The sequence below is a fragment of the Pelophylax lessonae genome, assembly GCF_965119305.1.
Source record: "Pelophylax lessonae genome assembly, chromosome: 2".
Taxonomy (NCBI): domain Eukaryota; kingdom Metazoa; phylum Chordata; class Amphibia; order Anura; family Ranidae; genus Pelophylax; species Pelophylax lessonae.
The window spans coordinates 445941883-445962422 of record NC_138769.1 but is presented as its reverse complement, the minus strand read 5'-3'; the positions used below and the strand labels follow the sequence as shown (position 1 = coordinate 445962422).

General features: G+C 43.0%; 1 protein-coding gene across 1 annotated transcript in view; it reads right to left on the bottom strand.

The window, feature by feature from the left end:
• Positions 1–4594: 4594 nt before the first annotated feature.
• The window catches only part of LOC309546412 (sodium/hydrogen exchanger 2-like), a 112002-nt gene continuing 96056 nt past the window's right edge, over positions 4595–20540 (bottom strand). The window contains exons 9-12 of the mRNA XM_082246073.1: positions 19385–19481; positions 18949–19083; positions 15663–15753; positions 4595–5298 (exon numbers count right to left, since the gene is read on the bottom strand). Of these exons, the coding sequence (XP_082102199.1) occupies positions 4934–5298; positions 15663–15753; positions 18949–19083; positions 19385–19481 (688 nt within the window). The 3' untranslated portion in view covers positions 4595–4933. The remainder of the gene's footprint in view (positions 5299–15662; positions 15754–18948; positions 19084–19384; positions 19482–20540) is intronic.

Here is a 20540-nt window from a genome sequence, read left to right as displayed (position 1 = left end):
CAATATGGCCATATGGTGGGACTAAATCCCCATTTTTATTTATGGATTGTCTCCATATTTGATAGTCATTTCTTTTGCATGTGTGCGCTATTCTTTTTTAATATACATGTTGCTTGGTCCATAGCTGCACCGGCTTTAGATATACATGTTCAGGGCTTGCTCCCCCCAATTTTTTGCTTGTTTATTATGTATTCGGTCTGACCAGACTTCTGAAGTTGAGCACCCCACCCCCCACACACCTGTACTCTATCAGTGTCCACTATCAAGTAGATATAGGAGGAGTATCTTGTAGTGCATTAGCACATCTATCCCAGCAAGGAGTGTTGTCTCCAAGGGTTAGAGAGGCTGGATTCACCCCTTTTTTATGGATAGTGTAGGACCCACTGATAATGGGGTACTTTGACGTATGGTGGGACTAAATCCCCATTTTTATTTATGGATTGTCTCCATATTTGATAGTCATTTCTTTTGCATGTGTGTGCTATTCTTTTTTAATATACATGTTGCTTGGTCCATAGCTGCTCCGGCTTTAGATATACATGTTCAGGGCTTGCTCCCCCAATTTTTTGCTTGTTTATTTAATTCATAACTTTGGCATAACACCAGCAGCAGAACAATCCATCATTCCAGGAATAACAAACAATAGATGTTTGTATTTCCTTCAGCCTTGCAATCTAATCCCCAGAAGTAAGTGGTTTTGTGCACTGCTTTATAGAGGTTAGTGAAGTTGCAGTTGTGGTTGTGCTCATGTTTCAGAAGACTTGTAGGCTTTAATATCAAATTCATGCTTCCCGTCTGCCAGAGTATCAGCTCCAATACAAATGCTAGCTAATGTACTGTATGCCTGCTCATGAAGTGGTTATTTATAATAAATAACGTTTGGACATTCAAGTAATTTCTAATACAAAAGAATACCTTACTTCTTATTAGGACAATGTTTTAGATGGAGAAATGTTATTTTGTTAGTTAGGATTGCCATTCTTTATGCAGCTGATTCCCACAGCCCAGGTAGCAGCAGAAGGATCTAATTATAAGGCATAGTTAAAACTGCTTGTTTGGTGAGACAGAGAAGTTGATCGAGTCAAATATACTAGACAATTACAAAATATAGCACCAATTTTTCCTATTTAAAATATGCAGAATTGCTTGCAGAAAGGTAAAGTTCTAGACTGGTGTTTACAAGCCTAACTTTAAACTGCTTGGTTGCAAGTCAGAGGAGAGATACCTTTCCTTACATCCAGCCCTATTCATACAGCGTAGAATGCGAGTTCTTGGGCAGCTACAAAATGAGCAGCTGGTGCTGGGCTTCCTGTGCAGAAAACCAATGTCACTTGGTGCACCCTGTTTAAAAATTACCAGAACGCAAGAAGAAAACATTTTGCTTCTTTATTGTAGAAAATATGAACAGTATTTCTTATTTGTTATATATTAAAATTTATTACACAATTCCATAATTTGGTTCACAATATAATAAATATTCTAAAAATTATAATACAGTTAAAAACATTTCTTGTTATTGGTGAATATGTTTTAGAAATTTTAATCCAACATATGATCATTACAGGTCACTAGTGAATGACAGCAACTTTTCAAGTAACTGCAGAGATCAAATCTAATTTGTATACAAAGAGGACAGGTGGCTTTTTATTAGCCCACATAAGAAGACTTTAATTTATGAAAGATTCCTCCAAAAGAGGAAATCTGAGCATAATTCATACTTATGACTTGGAGTTCAGGAAAGCATCCCTAAGCAGCAGCACCTTTTATGTGGCACTATCAGTAAAAATTATATTAATGTGAAAATTATTTAAACAAGCTTCAAGTCAATTGCTCAAAATTAATCTACTGTCTCTCCATACATTGTCAAAGTGTTGCATATTTATGTCTGAATTGACAAATTTTTAAAATAATTTACATCCTGGTATGCAGAAGGTCTTACGCTGTTTTAAAGATAGTGCCCGATAAAACTGAAGACCATCTCAGTATGTAGTAGTAGTACATATTAATAAACATTTATTGAGTAATTGCTAAGTAGTAACCAGGCTTTTATTGCTGTCTATGTTTCCATTGGGTAAATTTCTATTTAGATTCTATCCCTGGACAAGAAATGAAGGGAATGGGGGTCACCGAGTCAGGAAGGCACAGACAGCAATAAAAATCTTACATAGGTTCTAACCTTTTCCCCCTCCACTATAAAAGAGTTTTGTTGCTGTCCCCATCTCCACCGGAAAAACTTCCAATCAATACCTGTACTTCTAACTACCCATCACTATTGGGAAATGAGAGGGATCAACTCCTGGGACAAAGACAACGACAAAGGCACCACTGAGATTCTAGCCCTTTGCTATACCCAAAACAAATAAAACAATATTTTGGCTGGAAATAGGCAATACCAGTGTATTACCAAACAATATTTCTCCATTTTTTTTTTTTTTTGTATGATGGGGGAAAAAAATGCACATCAAAGAAGTAGAAAATAAAAATCACTTGAACTCACATAAATAAATTATAGAGATAATTAATGTGGACAATGTATGTAGATAAAGTCATTACTTAGGCCTAATTGGCCTATATTTAGCAGCTCACCAAAAAGACAGAGATCCCCCTAGAAGAAGACATGCAGCCGAGTTTAGAAAACCAAGTGTAATATGTCAAGGAGAGTGGCAAATTAAAAGTCGCTTGGAGTCCACAGTTTTTTTTGTTAAGCTAGTTTCAACAAGCAGGACAAAAACATCCCACATGTTTTCGGGGGCCACACAATTCCCCTTCACAAAGCTGGGTGAAATGATAGTATTTTAAATGGACTCAAAGGTACTCCAAAGCAAATTGATCTGTAGGTAGAGGATGTTATACACAACAGTCAGTGTTGGTTCTCAGAGTAGAAGTAGCAAGGGCCCTAACTAAAGGACCCTAACTGTCCTGATTGTTGTAATCAGTTGAAAAATAAAGACTTTGGATTTTCATTCTGTGCTCTCTTTGACCTATTACATTTTAAGTCACATGACCTGAGGAACATCAGTAAATTGACTTACACAAACACCACAACTAAATATACCTAAATATAGGTATAATAATTATAGGTAGGTAATATGAAATTTATTGCTCCTAATGCTGCAGCTGAAAGGTTAAGTTCACCTTTTACAAAATAAATTAATACATGCACATCTTTTCGCAGGGAAAAAAATGTGCATTTACTATTTTTTTACTCTTCAGCCTGTAAGACATTGCACCCGCAATCAGCAGATCGTAAGTGCAATGCTTGGATCCTGCATTTTCCAATCCTGTGCCCAGAAACCATTCATGACAGGTCCATTATCATAATATGACAAAGTACAAATCTTGTCTTCTAGGAATGACTTAGTTCTTACCTCCCTCGCAGACCCTCGGCTGCACCCTGCTAGCTGGGTATGTGGGAGAATTTACATTACTGTAATTTTTTTCTCCAGGTGTATACTAGCAAAGTGGGCCACCATCATGAAGGGCCAAGCTTAGGATCATTTCACGCTTGGGCATTTTTAGTGAAGCTAAACACACGTTAAACTGCATGCAAAATGCATTGTAAGATCTGTATTAAAAAATCTGTGGCTGTGCATTTCATATGCATTTACTTTCACCAACATGCACAATTGTAAACAGGACCTAATGCTATAGGTACAACTTTCTGCCAAGAATTGGCTATAACCACTGTTAACAATCAGTGCATATACTGCATATACTGTATGTCTTCTTAAGTAATCAGTGCAGATAATTTTAAATATTATTAAAGAATGTACCATTTTCCCATCTTTTATGACTCATGGACCCCACACTAGCTCTCATTTAATCGGTTCGGCTTCAATCAAATAAATTGTGAACAAGGACTTAAATAAATTGTGAACAAAGTAAAGCCTGCTGCCATCAGAAATACATTCAGGACAAGCATTCCAATAAATCAGTGCAATGCGCAATAAATCTCTTTCATATACAACACATTATGGGTACATAGACACTTGTGCATTGGTACAGTCAGTGTACATTTGCTTTTATGTGGTGATCACACCACATCCCAGTTCTCACCAAAGGGCCCACATAAATGTAAACCAAAACTTGGACCATGCCATGGATATATCTAGAACTTTTTTTGGTGCTGGCTGCATTTAAATTGTAAAAATGTGTGCAAAGCTTGCAGTCATCTTTGAAAAAAACAAGGGACACTTTGGGTTGATTTAATAAAGGCAAAAAGACTGTGCACTTTGCAAAGTGCACTTGCTCCAGTAAATGAGCAGAAGCTCTGCTGACTTCCATTATCCAATCATGTGCAAACAAAAATGATATTTTTTTAAATTTTTTATTATATGATTGGGTATTCTTTGCAATGAGAAGCTTTACCTCATTTACTAAACTCTGGAGCAACTGCACTGGCAGAGTGAAACTGCACTTTGCAAAGTGACTGGTCTATATGCCTTTAGTAAATCAACCCCTTTGTGTCTGTGTTGAATACTTTCTGAGCTAAAATATCATTTTGTATGTACACTAATAGCCTTTGAGATTCCATACATGCTCCAGCAACATTTAATTTAAACATTTCTACACCCTGTAGAAATGGTTCAACTGATATTCTAGGTGTTGTAAACACCTAATTAGATATTTATGTTGCGCCTGTAAAAACTGCTTAGTTACTGCGTTACTATGTAAACAACATTTTCTACTGTATATTCCAATTTTCTGTATGAATGCTGGACACCTTAAATAAAGAATCTGCAAAAACAACCTGCTTAGTTTATCCGTCAAAATCTGCAAAGATAACCAGTTTTATAGTGGCACAAGTAATCTCATTTTGGGATATCAGAAAATACATTATATCCAGAAAACCTGAATTGAGTAACATGGCAATGCAACATGTCCACTTCTTTTTGCAAAAAATTGTTCCTCTTTGACAAAGGCATGATTTTTATTATTTTGGTGATCGAGGATCAGGTCTTCTTTCTCTGCGTCTCTTCTTCTTAAACTCATCTTCCAAGGAAGGTCTACTTCTTGGTGGTGGAACTGGAGTGCTAGTTTCTTCCTTTTGCCCTTTGTCCTCTCTCAAGGTTTCAAACCTTGGTTTAGGCAAGAGTGGCTCCCGAAGTCCTCTTTGCAGGGGTAAGCCATCTACTGAACTGGATTCTTTAGTCTGACTATTAAACCTCTCATCAGTCCACTCTAGCCTACTGTTAAAAGGAGCACGTTTTTGTCTATTATCCCGCAAGATGTCTTTAGCTCTGGGATAAAAATGTAACTCCTGGCTGGAGGTACCACCATCAGAATCACTGTCACCCACTGTATATAACAAAAACATGATGATAGCAAAATTATGGTAAATATACTGACAAGTAAAATAAAACATCTAACTGCAATATTCAAATAAATAATATTTCTGCCTCACATCATTATCAACACTAACATTTGACAAGAGACTTATTTTTTGCCGTTAGGGAAATATTGTCAATTTTTCATGTTCTACTCTTATTTCCAAAGCAGTAAATCTTATTGGTTGGGAAACAAGGAGAGCAATACACTGCTCCAGGTAAGTGATGTAATCTCAAGGACTGGATGGACTGGGTGCTAGCCCCGACTCACATTCGAATAAGGATTTAAAAAAAGAAAGTGGTTCTGAAAAAGTAGAATGTCAGTGTGAAACACGTCAACCTCTCCACATTGTCTGTGTCCTTGTCCTGGTGGCAGCTCTTTACAAGTCTCAATAAAACTGTTGGGCTGGCGGAGGTTTGCAGCTAATCTATCTTTTTTTAAAATCCTAATGGTTGTTACGAAGCAAAGATCAACTAAGACATTTTGTTATACAACACTCTTTTGTAAGCCCCTATATTACTTAGTCGGACTTAAGCTGAGCATACATTATATAAATGTATTATTCAACTTCCTTTATATTTACCTTAAACTATGTAGTGCAAAGGCCTGCCCGATTGCAATACAAATTCAAAGTGTTTAGGTTTGACCCCGCATTATATGATTTTGGTAAATCTAAAGGAAAATTGTACAAGAAAATTGTATAATGTATGGCCAGCCTTAGACTCCAGGGTGGGCTCCGGGGGGGGGGGGGGAGACTTGATTGTGCTACTTTGCCTTTAAAAGGTAAATGAAATGTAAATACTTATTCCTGCCCAGAGTTCCAATTTGCCTAGGCCAGTGCAGTGTCTGGAGTACAAATTATATACTAACTCTCCAATTTATTGAACAACATGCTATACAAAACAAAGTTTTGCCACAATTTCAGATCTTTTTAATGGTTCGAGAATTGAAACTATTTTTGTATATCTAGTGTAGTAACCTTTTGAAAGCTCAGAAAAAATCTGGGCTCTTATTTGCATTACGCTTGCCTGTCCCACTGCCCATGCCACTGATCTTTACTCTCTTGCAGAGCTACAATGGCTGAAACTGTGGACAGTACTGACATAGGGTCCATCAGACAGAACCACAAAACACATAGGGAGATCCTTGACAGGGTAGTTTAAAGTGTATGTTTCCCCGTGTCATATTCCTGATATGGGTCTGTGTCACCATGTACCTGTAATAAAAAAGTATGCTCTGTTTTCCTGCCTAGCTCTTCACTCTGAAGATCAGTGTACTGCTGTTTCACTGCCTCTTGCTGACAACCCCCCCCCCCCCCCCCCCCCCGCAGTCTCCACCCTCCAGCTCTTTGCAGCTGAGGATAGAGAATGTTTTGCTTTGCATTTCTATGTTAAATTGATTGGGTTGAGGTAATGGTTCACAAATACTTTAATAATAACCTAAAGTCACTGCGATAATAGGCCCTTGTGTGAGCCTAATTTCTAGTGCTTGGCGTGTCAGTCTTTTGATTTATGCACGAGATTAACAGGTATATGTGTATATATGTGTATACATGTATATATATATATATACAGTGGGTACGGAAAGTATTCAGACCCCCTTAAATTTTTCACTCTTTGTTATATTGCAGCCATTTGTTAAAATCATTTAAGTTCATTCTTCTTCCTCATGCATGTACACATAGCACCCCATACTGACAGAAAAACAAAGAATTGTTGACATTGTTGCAGATTTATTAAAAAAGAAAAACTGAAATATCACATGGTCCTAAGTATTCAGACCCTTTGCTGTGACACTCATATATTTAACTCAGGTGCTTTCCATTTCTTCTGATCATCCTTGAGATGGTTCTACACCTTCATTTGAGTCCAGCTGTGTTTGATTATACTGATTGGACTTGATTAGGAAAGCCACACACCTATCTATATAAGACCTTCCAGATCACAATGCATGTCAGAGAAAATGAGAATCATGAGGTCAAAGGAACTGCCTGAAGAGCTCAGAGACAGAATTGTGGCAAGGCACAGATCTGGCCAAGGTTACAAAAAGATTTCTGCTGCACTTAAGGTTCCTAAGAGCACAGTGGCCTCCATAATCCTCAAATGGAAGACGTTTGGGACGACCAGAACCCTTCCTAGAGCTGGCCGTCCGGCCAAACTGAGCTATCGGGGGAGAAGAGCCTTGGTGAGAGAGGTAAAGAAGAACCCAAAGATCACTGTGGCTGAGCTCCAGAGATGCAGTCAGGAGATGGGAGAAAGTTGTAGAAAGTCAACCATCACTGCAGCCCTCCACCAGTCGGGGCTTTATGGCAGAGTGGCCCGACGGAAGCCTCTCCTCAGTGTAAGACACATGAAATCCCACATGGAGTTTGCTAAAAAACACCTAAAGGACTCCAAGATGGTGAGAAATAAGATTCTCTGGTCTGATGAGACCAAAATAGAACTTTTTGGCCTTAATTCTAAGCGGTATGTGTGGAGAAAACCAGGCACTGCTCATCACCTGTCCAATACAGTCCCAACAGTGAAGCATGGTGGTGGCAGCATCATGCTGTGGGGGTGTTTTTCAGCTGCAGGGACAGGACGACTGGTTGCAATCGAGGGAAAGATGAATGCGGCCAAGTACAGGGATATCCTGGACAAAAACCTTCTCCAGAGTGCTCTGGACCTCAGACTGGGCCGAAGGTTTACCTTCCAACAAGACAATGACCCTAAGCACACAGCTAAAATAAGGAAGGAGAGGCTTCACAACAACTCCGTGACTGTTCTTGAATGGCCCAGCCAGAGCCCTGACTTAAACCCAATTGAGCATCTCTGGAGAGACCTAAAAATGGCTGTCCACCAACGTTTACCATCCAACCTGACAGAGCTGGAGAGGATCTGCAAGGAGGAATGGCAGAGGATCCCCAAATCCAGGTGTGAAAGACTTGTTGCATCTTTCCCAAAAATACTCCTGGCTGTATTAGATCAAAAGGGGGCTTCTACTAAATACTGAGCAAAGGGTCTGAATACTTAGGACCATGTGATATTTCAGTTTTTCTTTTTTAATAAATCTGCAACAATGTCAACAATTCTGTGTTTTTCTGTCAGTATGGGGTGCTATGTGTACATTCATGAGGAAGAAGAATGAACTTAAATGATTTTAGCAAATGGCTGCAATATAACAAAGAGTGAAAAATTTAAGGGGGTCTGAATACTTTCCGTACCCACTGTATATATATATATATACACCTACACACTATCTCACAAAAGTGAGTACACCCCTTACATTTTTGTAAATATTTTATTATATCTTTTCATTTGACAACACTGAAGAAATAACACTTTGCTACAATGTAAAGTAGTGAGTGTACAGCTTGTATAACAGTGTAAATTTGCTGTCCCCTCAAAATAACTAAACACACAGCCATTAATGTCCAAACCGCTGGCAACAAAAGTGAGTACACCCCTAATTGAAGGTGTCCAAATTGGGCCCAATTAGCCATTTTCCCTCCCTGGTGTCATGTGACTCATTAGTGTTACAAGGTCTCAGGTGTGAATGGGGAGCAGGTGTGTTAAATTTTGTGTTATCGCTCTCACTCTCTCATACTTGTCACTGGAAGTTCAACATGGCACCTCGTGGCAAAGAACTCTCTGAGGATCTAAAAGAAAGAATTGTTGCTCTCCGTAATGATGGCCTAGGCTATAAAAAGATTGCCAAGACCCTGAAACTGAGCTGCAGCACAGTGGCAAAGACCATACAGCGGTTTAACAGAACAGGTTCCACTCAGAACAGGCCTCACCATGGTCGACTAAAGAAGTTGAGCACACGTGCTTAGCGTCATATTCAGAGGTTGTCTTTGGGATATAGATGTATTAGTGCTGCCAGCATTGCTGCAGAGGTTAAAGGGTGGGGGGTCAACCTGTCAGTGTTCAGACCATACGCCGCACACTGCCTTAAATTGGTCTGCATGGCTGTCGTCCCAGAAGTAAGCCTCTTCTAAAGATGATGCACAAGAGAGCCCGCAAACAGTTTGCTGAAGAAAAGCAGACTAAGGACATGGATTACTGGAACCATGTCCTGTGGTCTGATGAGACCAAGATAAACTTAGTTGGTTCAAATGGTGTAAAGCGTGTGTGGCAACAACCAGGTGAGGAGTACAAAGACAAGTCTTTCTTGCCTACAGTCAAGCATGGTGGTGGGAGTGTCATGGTCTCGGGCTGCAGAAGTGCTGCCGCCACTGGGGAGCTACAGTTCATTGAAGGAACCATGAATAGTAACATGTACAGTGACATACTAAAGCAGAGCATGATCCCCTCCCTTCAGAGACTGGGCCACAGGGCAGTATTCCAACATGATAACGACCCCAAACACACCTCCAAGATGACCACTTCCTTGCTAAAGAAGCTGAGGGTAAAGGTGATGGACTGGCCAAGCATGTCTCCAGGCCTAAACCCTATTGAGCATCTGCGGGGCATCCTCAAACGGAAGGTGGAGGTGCACAAGGCCTCTAACATCCACCAGGTCTGTGATGTCGTAATGGAGGAGTGGAAGAGGACTCCAGTGGCAACCTGTGAAGCTCTGGTGAACTCCATGCCCAAGAGGGTTAAGGCAGTGCTGGAAAATAATGGTGTCCACACAAGATATTGACACTTTGGGCCCAATTTGGACATTTCTCTTACGTCCTCTGACAGTCGCCGCCCATCCATTTAGCCTTCACTATTGGGTAATGTCACCTTCTGCAGGAGAAAGTTAGGCAGTTTTAAATGTAAATAAAAAACTTTTCTATACTTAGACACACCTCTAGGGGGCCGTCCCCAGCCATTATCCTGATCCAGTTACCACTGATCCTCAGTTTTATACTGCCTAGCATTAGGAGTAGGCTAGATTTTTCCTTGCCGGGACCTAGCTTCTCGATTTTCTATGTTTTTTTCTCCACCAATCTATGTGATTTTCTTCTGAAAATAGATTTTTATTTCTCTCACTAGTTAGTCAGGGACTTTTCCTGGAGGACTACTAGTGACAGCAGAGCTGGGCCTCACACTGGGTAATATAGATCCTTATGGAGTCCCAGCCTGCCAACGAGCGTCGCAGGTTTCTGGTGCATCCAGGCCTCGCAACGACAGTGCCCCTCGGAATGGGGACGAGCCTGCGAAGGTGCATCTTCGCTGAGGGTGTCTCAACTCGGGAATGCCCGCATTTTACTAGCATCCCTCCTTGGCTGACGGCACCCCCACTTAGGGTGGGAGGTCTCCTGTACCAGAGCGTTGCCCACTTTCCTGGACTGGTGAGTACTGATACCCCCTCGTCCCTGGGGACGTTTAGGGGGGGTTTGTGGGCCCACTCTTAGGGGATGGCAGGGCTGGTGGTCTCTGTGGGATCCCCCTTCTGGCCGACTTGGTGTATATTCCCCTCCTCCCTGGCCCTGCTGAGGGCGCTGTGCGGGGTACTTGTGGTACCTGGGGGGGTGTGGGGTGGCTCCATAGCTGTGAAGGGGCCTCCCTGGGGTCCCATGTGGTGGCCAGACCGCATGTATATGCTTATTTGGGCGCCGTTTAGCACGGCCCCATTTTGGGTGAGGGCAGGTGACTGTCGGCAGCAGCCAATTTATACCTGTCCTGATGCCTATTAAGGGCAAGCGGTCATCTTGCTGGTGACTTTTTCTATTGAGTTTCATTAGGCACCATGTTATTGTGGCTCAGGGGCTAGGCCTCTAGGGGCGTGAGGGGTGGAGGAGGAATATTCCTCCTCGGTGGCGTAGGAACGCGCTGCGATGGATGCCCTCATTAGCGCCATTAAGGAAACTCTCAATCTTGACGATGAGCCATCTCAGTCAAGTAAGCGGGCTGCTTTCGGGTTCTGAAGGGTCCAGAAGTCAGGTCAGGTTTTTCCCTGTCCTGAGGAGTTTCACGAAATTGTGAATGACCAGTGGCGTTGCATTAAACATATGCTGGTGGTGCCTAAGCGTTTTTCCCACCGCTATCCCTTTTTGGAGGCCGTGGACAAACGTTGGACGGTGTCCCCTAAAATGGATCACACTGTCTCTAGACTGAATAAATCCACCTTGATGCCAGTGGAGGACTCCCCGGTGTGCCAGACCTGGCTGATAGGCGCGTGGAGGCGGGCTCTCTGTTAAAACCTGTTTTTGCCTCGATGATGGCCTCTCAGGCTCTCACGGCATGGTCCAAGGTGCTTCGGAGCACCCTGGTGGCGGAGTCAGCCTCTCCGACTGCCCTTGACATGGTTGATCAGATTACCCAGACTGGGGTGTACCAGTGTGATGCGGCCTTGGACGAGGCTCCATTAGTAGCTTGGTTGTCTGCGGTCGGGGCTCGATCCGCCGCATTATTTGGCTAAAAAGCTGGTCGGCTGACCACGCTTCCAAAAAGACGGTGTCTGATGTACGTTATGTGGGGAGTCGTCTTTTTGGGGACATTCTGGATGAGTTGATTGATTAAGGGGCTTACGGGGGGTAAGAGTACTCTGTTGCCCCAGGTCACTAAGGGTAAGTCATCCCGCGCTAGGCGGGGACCTTCCTTCAAAGCTCAGCATGGGTCATTTGGTGCCTTCGGGGCGCAGGACAAGGGCAAATCATTCAAGCCCTCGGGTGGTCACAAAAAGCAGTGGTCGGGTAAGCCAAAGGTCGGTCAGTCTGGCTCGGTGGCCCAGTTGACCTCTTCCTGAAGGGACGCCCTCACCCGTCTTAGGGGGTGGGGGGACGTCTGCGTTGCTTTCCGGAACCCTGGTTGTCCAGCATTCGGGACAGCTGTGTTCACGAGCTGATCCATTCAGGGTACAAGATCGAGTTTCGATCTCGCCCCCACAGATTCTTCCCGTCCAATCTCCAGCTGACTCCCGATCGTCTCAGAGCTCTCATGGGGGCGGTGCAAGATCTGCTTGTCCAGGGAGTCATTGTGCCCATACTTTAACGGGACAGATTTCGCGTTTTTTACTCCAACCTGTTCACAGTTCCCAGGAAAGAGGGCAAAGTGCGTCCGATTCTGGACCTCAAGTCTCTGAACCACTTTGTGAGGGTGCAGAAGTTCTGGATGGAATCCATCAGGTCGGTAGTGGCGTTGTTGAGTCCAGGGGACTTCCTGGCCTCCATCGACTTGAAGGATGCGTATCTGCACATCCCTATCTACGAGGGTCATCAGAGATATCTCCGCTTCGCGGTGGCAGGGGAGCATAACCAGTTTGTGGCATTACCCTTCGGTCTCGCTTCGGCTACCAGGGTTTTCACCAAGGTTTTGGCTCCGGTGCTGTCTTTACTGCGTTTAAAGGGGATTGCGGTCCTCGGTTATCTGGACGACCTCTGTTAAGGTCGAGCTCGTGTGCAACTTTGATGAGCGATCTGGCCGTAACGGTTCAGACTCTCCAAGAGTTTGGTTGGACCATCAATTTTCAGAAGTCGGCACTGACTCCTTCAGTTCGTCTTCAGTACCTGGGGATGGTCCTGGACTCGGCTCAGGCATGAGTTTCCTTCCAGAGGACAAACTCCAGACCCTGCAGGACGAGATCAGGTCCCTCAGGGACAACGATCTCTCCTCCTTGCGGACCTGTATAGGGTCTCTGGGTCTGATCGTTTCGGCTTTTGAAGCCGTCCCGTTTGCTCAATTTCACACAAGGATTCTACAGGTGGAGATCCTGGCCAGGTGGGACGGAACTCCTCAGTCTTTGGACAGGAGGATTTCTCTGAGCCACCAAGTACGGTCAGATCTTTTGTGGTGGCTCCGGTCGCCGACTCAGACACAGGGCCAGTCCTTCCGGCCTCTGCTGTGGATGGTGCTCACCACAGATGCCAGCCTGTTGGGCTGGGGAGGAGTTCTGGGCATGCTTTGTGCCCAGGGGCATGGTCGGCAGAGGAGGTTTCCTTGCCGATAAACGTCTTGGAGCTCCGAGCAATCAAGCTCTGTCTGTTCCGTTGGTCATCTCGACTTCAGGGGTGTCCGGTTCGGGTACAGATGGACAACGCCACAGCTGTGGCTTATATCTATCACCAAGGGGGCACCAAGAGTGCCCGGGCGGCCAAGGAAGTAGCCAAGATCCTGTCTTGGGCCGAATCGCACATTCCGGCGATTTTGGTGGTTTACATTCCGGGTGTGGAGAACTGGCAGGCGAACTATCTGAGTCACCAGACCTTGGACCAGGGAGAATGGTCCCTGCATCTGGAGGTGTTTTGCCTCCTGTGTGCAAGATAGGGGACTCCGGAGGTGGATCTGTTCATGTCCCGTCTCAACAAAAAGGTGAGAAGGTTCGTGGCCAGAACCCGCGATTCTCTGGGGGATGCCACAGATGCTTGGTGGTGCCTTGGCACCGGTATCGGCTGATGTATGCCTTCCCTCCAATTCAACTGTTGTCCAGGTTCCTCCGCAGATTGGCGTCGGAACGGATACAAGTCATTCTGGTGGCCCCAGACTGGCCGCGTCGGTCCTGGTACACGGACATCGTTCAGATGCTCGTCGAACCTCCCTGGCGGCTTCTGCTGAGAGACGATCTTCTGTCTCAAGGGCCAATCTTCCATCTTGCTTTACAGTCTCTGGCTTTAATGGCGTTTCTGTTGAAAGCCAGGTCTTGAGAGATAGGGGTCTTCCGAATGCGGTCATCCCTACCTTGTTGAAGGCTCGTAAAGCTACTTCTAGAAAGATTTAGCATCGCACCTGGAAAGCGTATATTGCCTGGTGCGAGTCGCATGGTTTCCATCCTCGCTCCTTTTCCGTGGCGATGGTTTTGGCCTTCCTGCAGGAAGGGGTGGATCAGCGTTTGGCGCTGACCGCGATAAAGGGTCAGTTGTCGGCCTTAGCCGTATTTTTCCAGTGTCCCCTGGCGAAAAATTCCTTGATTCGCACGTTTATCCAGGGGGTGCAGCATCTGGCTCCCCCGAGGAAGGCTCCCCTGCCTCCCTGGGACCTAAATTTGGTGTTGTCTGTGTTACAATGACCCCCCCCTTTGAGAACATCAGAGAGATTCCTCTGCCTGTGTTGTCCCAGAAAGTTGCTTTTCTGGTGGCTATCACATCTGCTCACAGAGTGTCTGAACTGGCGGCTTTGTCATGCCGATCTCCTTATCTGGTGATTCATGGGGATATAGTGGTTCTGTGACCCTATCGGTCTTTTGTTCCCTGTGGTTGTCTTGTCTTTCCACCTCAAAGAGGATATCATGTTGCCTTTGCTTTGTGCGAAGCCCAAGCATCCCAAGGAGGTGGCTTTGCATTCCTTGGACGTGGTCCAGGCGATCAGGGTTTCCCTTTCTGCCATGTACTCTCTTCGGAAGTCTGATTCCCTGTTTGTTCTTCCTGAGGGACCTCGGAAGGGCTCGGCTGCATCCGCGGCAACCGTTTCTAAGTGGATCAGACAGATGATTGTTCAGGCCTGTTCCATCAAGGGTCAGGTTCCTCTTTTCCCTGTAAATGCCTATTCTACTAGAGCCGTCTGTGCCTCTTGGGTTTTCTCGCCATCAGGCTTCTGTGGCTCAGGTGTGCAATGCGGCGACCTGGTCATCTATGCACACTTTCACACAATTCTGCAGAATTGATGTACTGGCATCTTCGGATGCTTCCTTTCGCCTCATGGTTTTGAGTGTGGCGGTTGTTTGCAGAGACATATTTTTGTCTGTCTCTTCCTTTGGGTGTTTTTTTCGTTCCCTTTCAGTTGGTTGCGTCTTCCCACCCCTCACACCTGCACTGCTTTGGGACGTCCCAATAGTGAAGGCTAAATGGATGGGCGGCGACTGTCAGAGGACGTAAGAGAAAATAGAATTTTTGTAAGAACTTACCGTAAAATTATTTTCTCTGAGTCCTCTGACAGTCGCCGCCCCCGCCCCTCTGTTTTTTTTGGATATGGAGGTTATTGCCTTCCGGTACTGCTTGCTACAAACTGAGGACCAGTGGTAACTGGATCAGGATAATGGCTGGGGACAGCCCACTAGAGGTGTGTCTAAGTATAGAAAAGTTTTTTATTAAAATTTAAAACTGCCTAGCTTACTCCTGCAGAGGGCGCCATTACCCAATAGTGAAGGCTAAATGGATGGGTGGCCACTGTCAGAGGACTCCGAGAAAAGAATTTTACGGTAAGTTCTTACAAAAGTTCTATTTTTCACTTAGGGGTGTACTCATTTTTGTTGCCAGCGGTTTAGACATTAATGGCAGTGTGTTGAGTTATTTTGAAGGACAGCAAATTTACACTGTTATACAAGCTGTATACTCACTACTTTACATTGTAGCAAAGTGTCATTTCTTCAGTGTTGTCACATGAAAAGATATAATAAAATATTTACAAAAATAAGAGGGGTGTTCTCACTTTTGTGAGATACTGTATATTACAAATCAAGATGCCATGATTTCTTTAACATAGTCTCACCTCTAAAAGAAGTTGTATTTTTTCCTCTTTGCCTTTCAGAAAGTTTTGTGTGTCCAGGTAGAGAGAGAAACCGGGATTGCTGAACAGAAGCCTAAAAATATGTGAACAGGACTGTCAGACTTGTTTTTCAACATTCAAACTACCATAAGCAATATGTGGAATACTGGGGAAACCAAACTGCAATAGTAATTAGAAGAGGTCTGGCTCCATGAATTAATAAGGATTAAGTCTTGTATGATATTTTTGTAGGAAAATTGTTCCATTAGTATAAAGAATTTAGTAACTAGAAAATTATCAAAATAATGGTTGACTCAGGTCAAATGACAGGTTATTTTTAAAAGCCCATCATGGATTCATGAAATACCGAAGTTGTCAAACAAATCTGATTTTTTTTTATAAAAAGAAAGAAAAACTTATACAAAGGAATGGTTGTGGACATAGTATATAAAAAAATATGTATATAAAAAATATCATGCATAGGATTGTGCAAAAAATGTGTATTACCCCTTCTACAGCTGCCACTTAAACAAACGTGTCCACCTTAAAGCGGAGTTCCTGCCTCAAATACCTTTTTTTAACTAAAAATACCCCAATAATATGAATCCATCGTCCTTTACAGAACCGCTATTCTCATACTTACAAGGTGTACAGTATTGGATTTTAGTCAAAATCTTACTTTTAAAAATGCTGCCTGAGTGTGGCCATCTTGGATGTTGGCATCTGAAGCCACAGTGTAATCTGCTGTGTCCTTCTTCCTGATTCCAGGGAGTGTTCTGGGGGTTCTTCCTGATTCCAGCCTCCTGGGAGTGATGACAAACAGCTCCCAGGATGCAATGCAAAGGCGGAAGTGATGTCGGTGGCCGTGGCCACAGAGGGGGAAGAAGGATCAAAAATGCCCTGAAAATAAGGTAAGGGACCCCCGAAAAAAATTGAAAATGCCCAATTGTTGATCAGCATAGCGAGCACTCCCGGAATCACTAAAGTTGCAAAATGGGCCGGAACTCCGCTTTAATGTACACAGATATATAATCAAACAAAAAATTATGAGTGGCGCTAGTAAAACAAAAATATTATTTCACATGTGATTGTGCTTAATTTGGCCCTTTGCCTTTACCCAACTATTAAGTGAGTTTAAAATAAACTTTATATCACTAGAAGAAAACAGTCCTTACTTTTCTAAAATGCAGCTAACCAGCTGTGGATCTTGAACGTTCAATGTACACCCAAAAAACGTAATCTAAAGAGGTGTAGATACACCTTAAGGTAAAACTCAAAAAGTGTGCACTCCTACTTGTAAGGGCTCTTTCACATGGAGCGGACCGTATTGCGATCCGCTCCGGCACCTTTTTTTTGTTTTTTTACGGACACGGATGACACTTGTGTTATCCGGTCCGTATGTCCGCATATCATCCCAACCATTTGCGGATGATATACGGACATAATGTATGTCAATGCAATTGCAGATGTCAGCGGATGACACCGCTGACATTCGATTTACCGTCCTTTCCGTTTTTTAACCACTTAAGCCCCGGAGGATTTGGCTGCTAAAGGACCAGGGGTTTTTTTGCGCTTTTTTACTGCGTGACTTTAACGGACAATTGCGCGGTCGTGCGACGCTGTACCTAAACGAATTTGACGTCCTTTTTTTCCCACAAACAGAGCTTTCTTTTGGTGGTATTTGATCACCTGTGCGATTTTTTGATCACGCGCTATAAACAAAAAAAGAGCGTAAATTTTGCAAAAATAACAATATTTTTCACATTTTTTTATATGAAATTCCCCAAAAAAAAAAGTAAAAATCAAAATTTTTTAACATTTTTCGGCCAATTTGTTTTATGCTACCTATGTTTGGTAAAAAAAATCGCAAAAAGCGTATTTTGATTGGTTTGCGCAAAAGTTATCGCGTTTACTAACAAAGGGAAAGATTTTTGTCATTTTTTTTAACGCGTAATGGCGGCGATCTGCGATTTTTTTTTCGGTACTGCGACATTGCGGCGGACAGATCGGACCCTTGACTGACATTTTTGACACTTTTGGGGTTACCAGTGACATTACTGCAGTAATCAGTGCTATACCTATGCACTGTTACTGCAAAAATGACACTGGCAGGGAAGGGGTTAACTTTATTGGACAGGGAGGGGTTAAGTGTGTCCTAGGGGCGTGATTCTAACTGTGTAGGGACATTCCTATTGGTGTAAAAGCAAAGATCAACCGTTCTACATAGTAGAACGGACAGATCTTCACTTTTACACAGGGAGAACTGACAGGCAGCTTGTTTACACAAGCTGCTCTGTCTTTCTCCCTTCGCCCGCGATAGGCTCGCAAGTCAGTGATAGGCGAGTGACGTACCGATACGTCACTCTGCCTGGCCGGGGCTGACCGCCGCAGTATATAGTCGTGCGGCGGTCGGCAACCGGTTAAATGGAAGAAAAAATAGGGTTCTGTTCCGTTCCAAAAAAACGGAACAGAACTAAAAGGACGAAAATCGGATGTCAGCGGATGGTCATCTGCTGACATCCGCAATGCCATTGACATACATTATGTCCGTATATCACCTGCAAAAAAATAGGATGATATACGGACATACGGAACGCCCGTGTGAAAGAGCCCTTATACCTGTCTCTGACAGCTGTAATCTGAGCTAACAAACCAGAGCTAATCAGAGCGGTTCCTGATGAACACCATGACAACCAATCAAGGAGATCACTATGAAGCTGAAGGCTTTTGATTTTTTCCCCCCCATTTGTCAGCCTATATAAAACCTGAGCTTTTACTTATAATAAATGTTCTTCCCATTTAATCTGTTATTAATTATTCTTAATTCTAATTAGCCCTAAACAATCCCCCCTTTCCCTTTTTATATTGTTTCTGATTATTATTTTCTGTCACTTTGTGTCAACGGTTTGTCATTGTAGCACTGCATTGCAAAAAAAAAACAATTTTTCTAAAAAAAACAACGCATCCTTCTCCTTCTGGGGCAAAGGTAAGCCCTTCTCAAACCCATAAACAAGTGTCCCTAAACTTGTCCTCATTTTCAAGGTTTCAACCCAGTTATGGGTGTTTCTATGGTTAGAGATGCTTGCAGCTGAGAAGACATAATCCCAAGTCAATGTGGGTAAGAGATAATAGTGCAAGCTAATTTCTATATGAGAATAGAGAGCTACAGCATGGACTCTGTAGTCAGATCAAAAACATATATAACAAAACAAAATCACCCCTTCAAAAACTAGTTTGAAAATTCTTCTACATTTGAGTTTTATTGGAAATAGGGAAACAATAAATGTACCGGTCTGTTCCTTGTTATAAGACTGTTATGCTTCCGCAAACTCTCTCTCATGCTGTGTCGCCGGCGGATCAGGATTTCCTTGGCTTGTTTTTCACTGGTTCCACTTTCTAGATTGTGCCTGTTGTAGGAGAGTGTCTAGAAAAAAGAATTACATTGCAAACTTTAGAGACTTTGAATTTTCAAATCAATAAAAGGATATCAAACATTTACATTAACATTTCACCTACTAAGGCAAAGTTTGACAGGTTAGTGGTTTGGCTCTTAGTGTACAATTTTGCCTAAGAATATAATTATCTGATAAATGCAATAAGAACAATATGTGATTAATGTTATATTCAGTGGACTAGCCATAAAAAAATAAAAAAGTAATGTTATATTCGGTGGACTAGACATAAAAAGAAAAAAGTAAAGCGCACCTACATAAAGCAAATCTTACCCGGTGGCGTATCTGATAGAGGTTCCTTGATAAGACATCTCGCATTTCATCAACTTCAGATGGGGAAAGAGCTTTTACTTTATTTTTTTCATATGTTCTGGTTTAAAGAATCAAAAATAAGGTTAATAAATGCCATTCTTGGATTAAATAGCAAATGCATGGACTAACTAGATAACTTATTTGAGAAGACTTTAAAGATATAAAAATACCAATACGAATTAACATGAAATACTACTGTTCAAGTAGTCTATAAATTGTGCATGAGTGAATTCTGATCACCTGTATGTATTTGTTATAGATGTCTGTAATACGTGTGATATTTTGGATTACATTTATCATATCCATATCCTCAGCCCAAACCCAAATCCTGCAACCCAATCAGTACATCACTGCCTTTCCCCCAACACAATCACCCAATGTAAACTAGGAGTGGATGGGGGGAAAACAGGAATATTGTTAGGATAGCATTTTTGCTAGTACATAATTGGTTGAAGTAAACAAAAGGTTTATATTATTTACCAAGCTCATTTAAGAACCTTAACTCTGTTAGTAAATAATGGCCAAGGGTTCAAAGCATTACAAGCTAGTGGATGTGAAAAAAAAACATTTCTTGTTACACCAGCAATTTATGCATATTTGACTTATTCACTCCTCCTAAGGTCCCTTTCACACAGGCGGACCGTTCAGATTTTTTTGGCGGATCTGAACGGTCCCCCCATGCATCCCTATGGGGCATCGGATGTCAGCGGAGACATGTCCACTGACATCCGATCCGTCTGGACAGATGGAAACCATATTTTCTATCTGTCCAGCGGATCAGATCGGATGGGATCGGATTAGAACGGACCGATGGTCTGTTCCCATCCGATTCCCCCATAGAGATGTATTGGGCTGTGACAGCTGTGTCTCCGTACACAGTGCAGAGAACAGCTGTCATCCTCCTGCTCAGTGGGGGATCGGCGGATCGATCCCCCGCTGAGAAAAGCGGAGTCCGTTTGACAGACTATATGTGTGAAAGAGCCCTAAGGGTTACAGTATGTTATACCTTGAAAATATAAATAAACATGTGTTTTATCGATATATGTGTGCCAGTGAAAGCACCATATATCAGCCTATGTGTGTCAGTGAAAGCACCATATATCCGCCTATGTGTGTC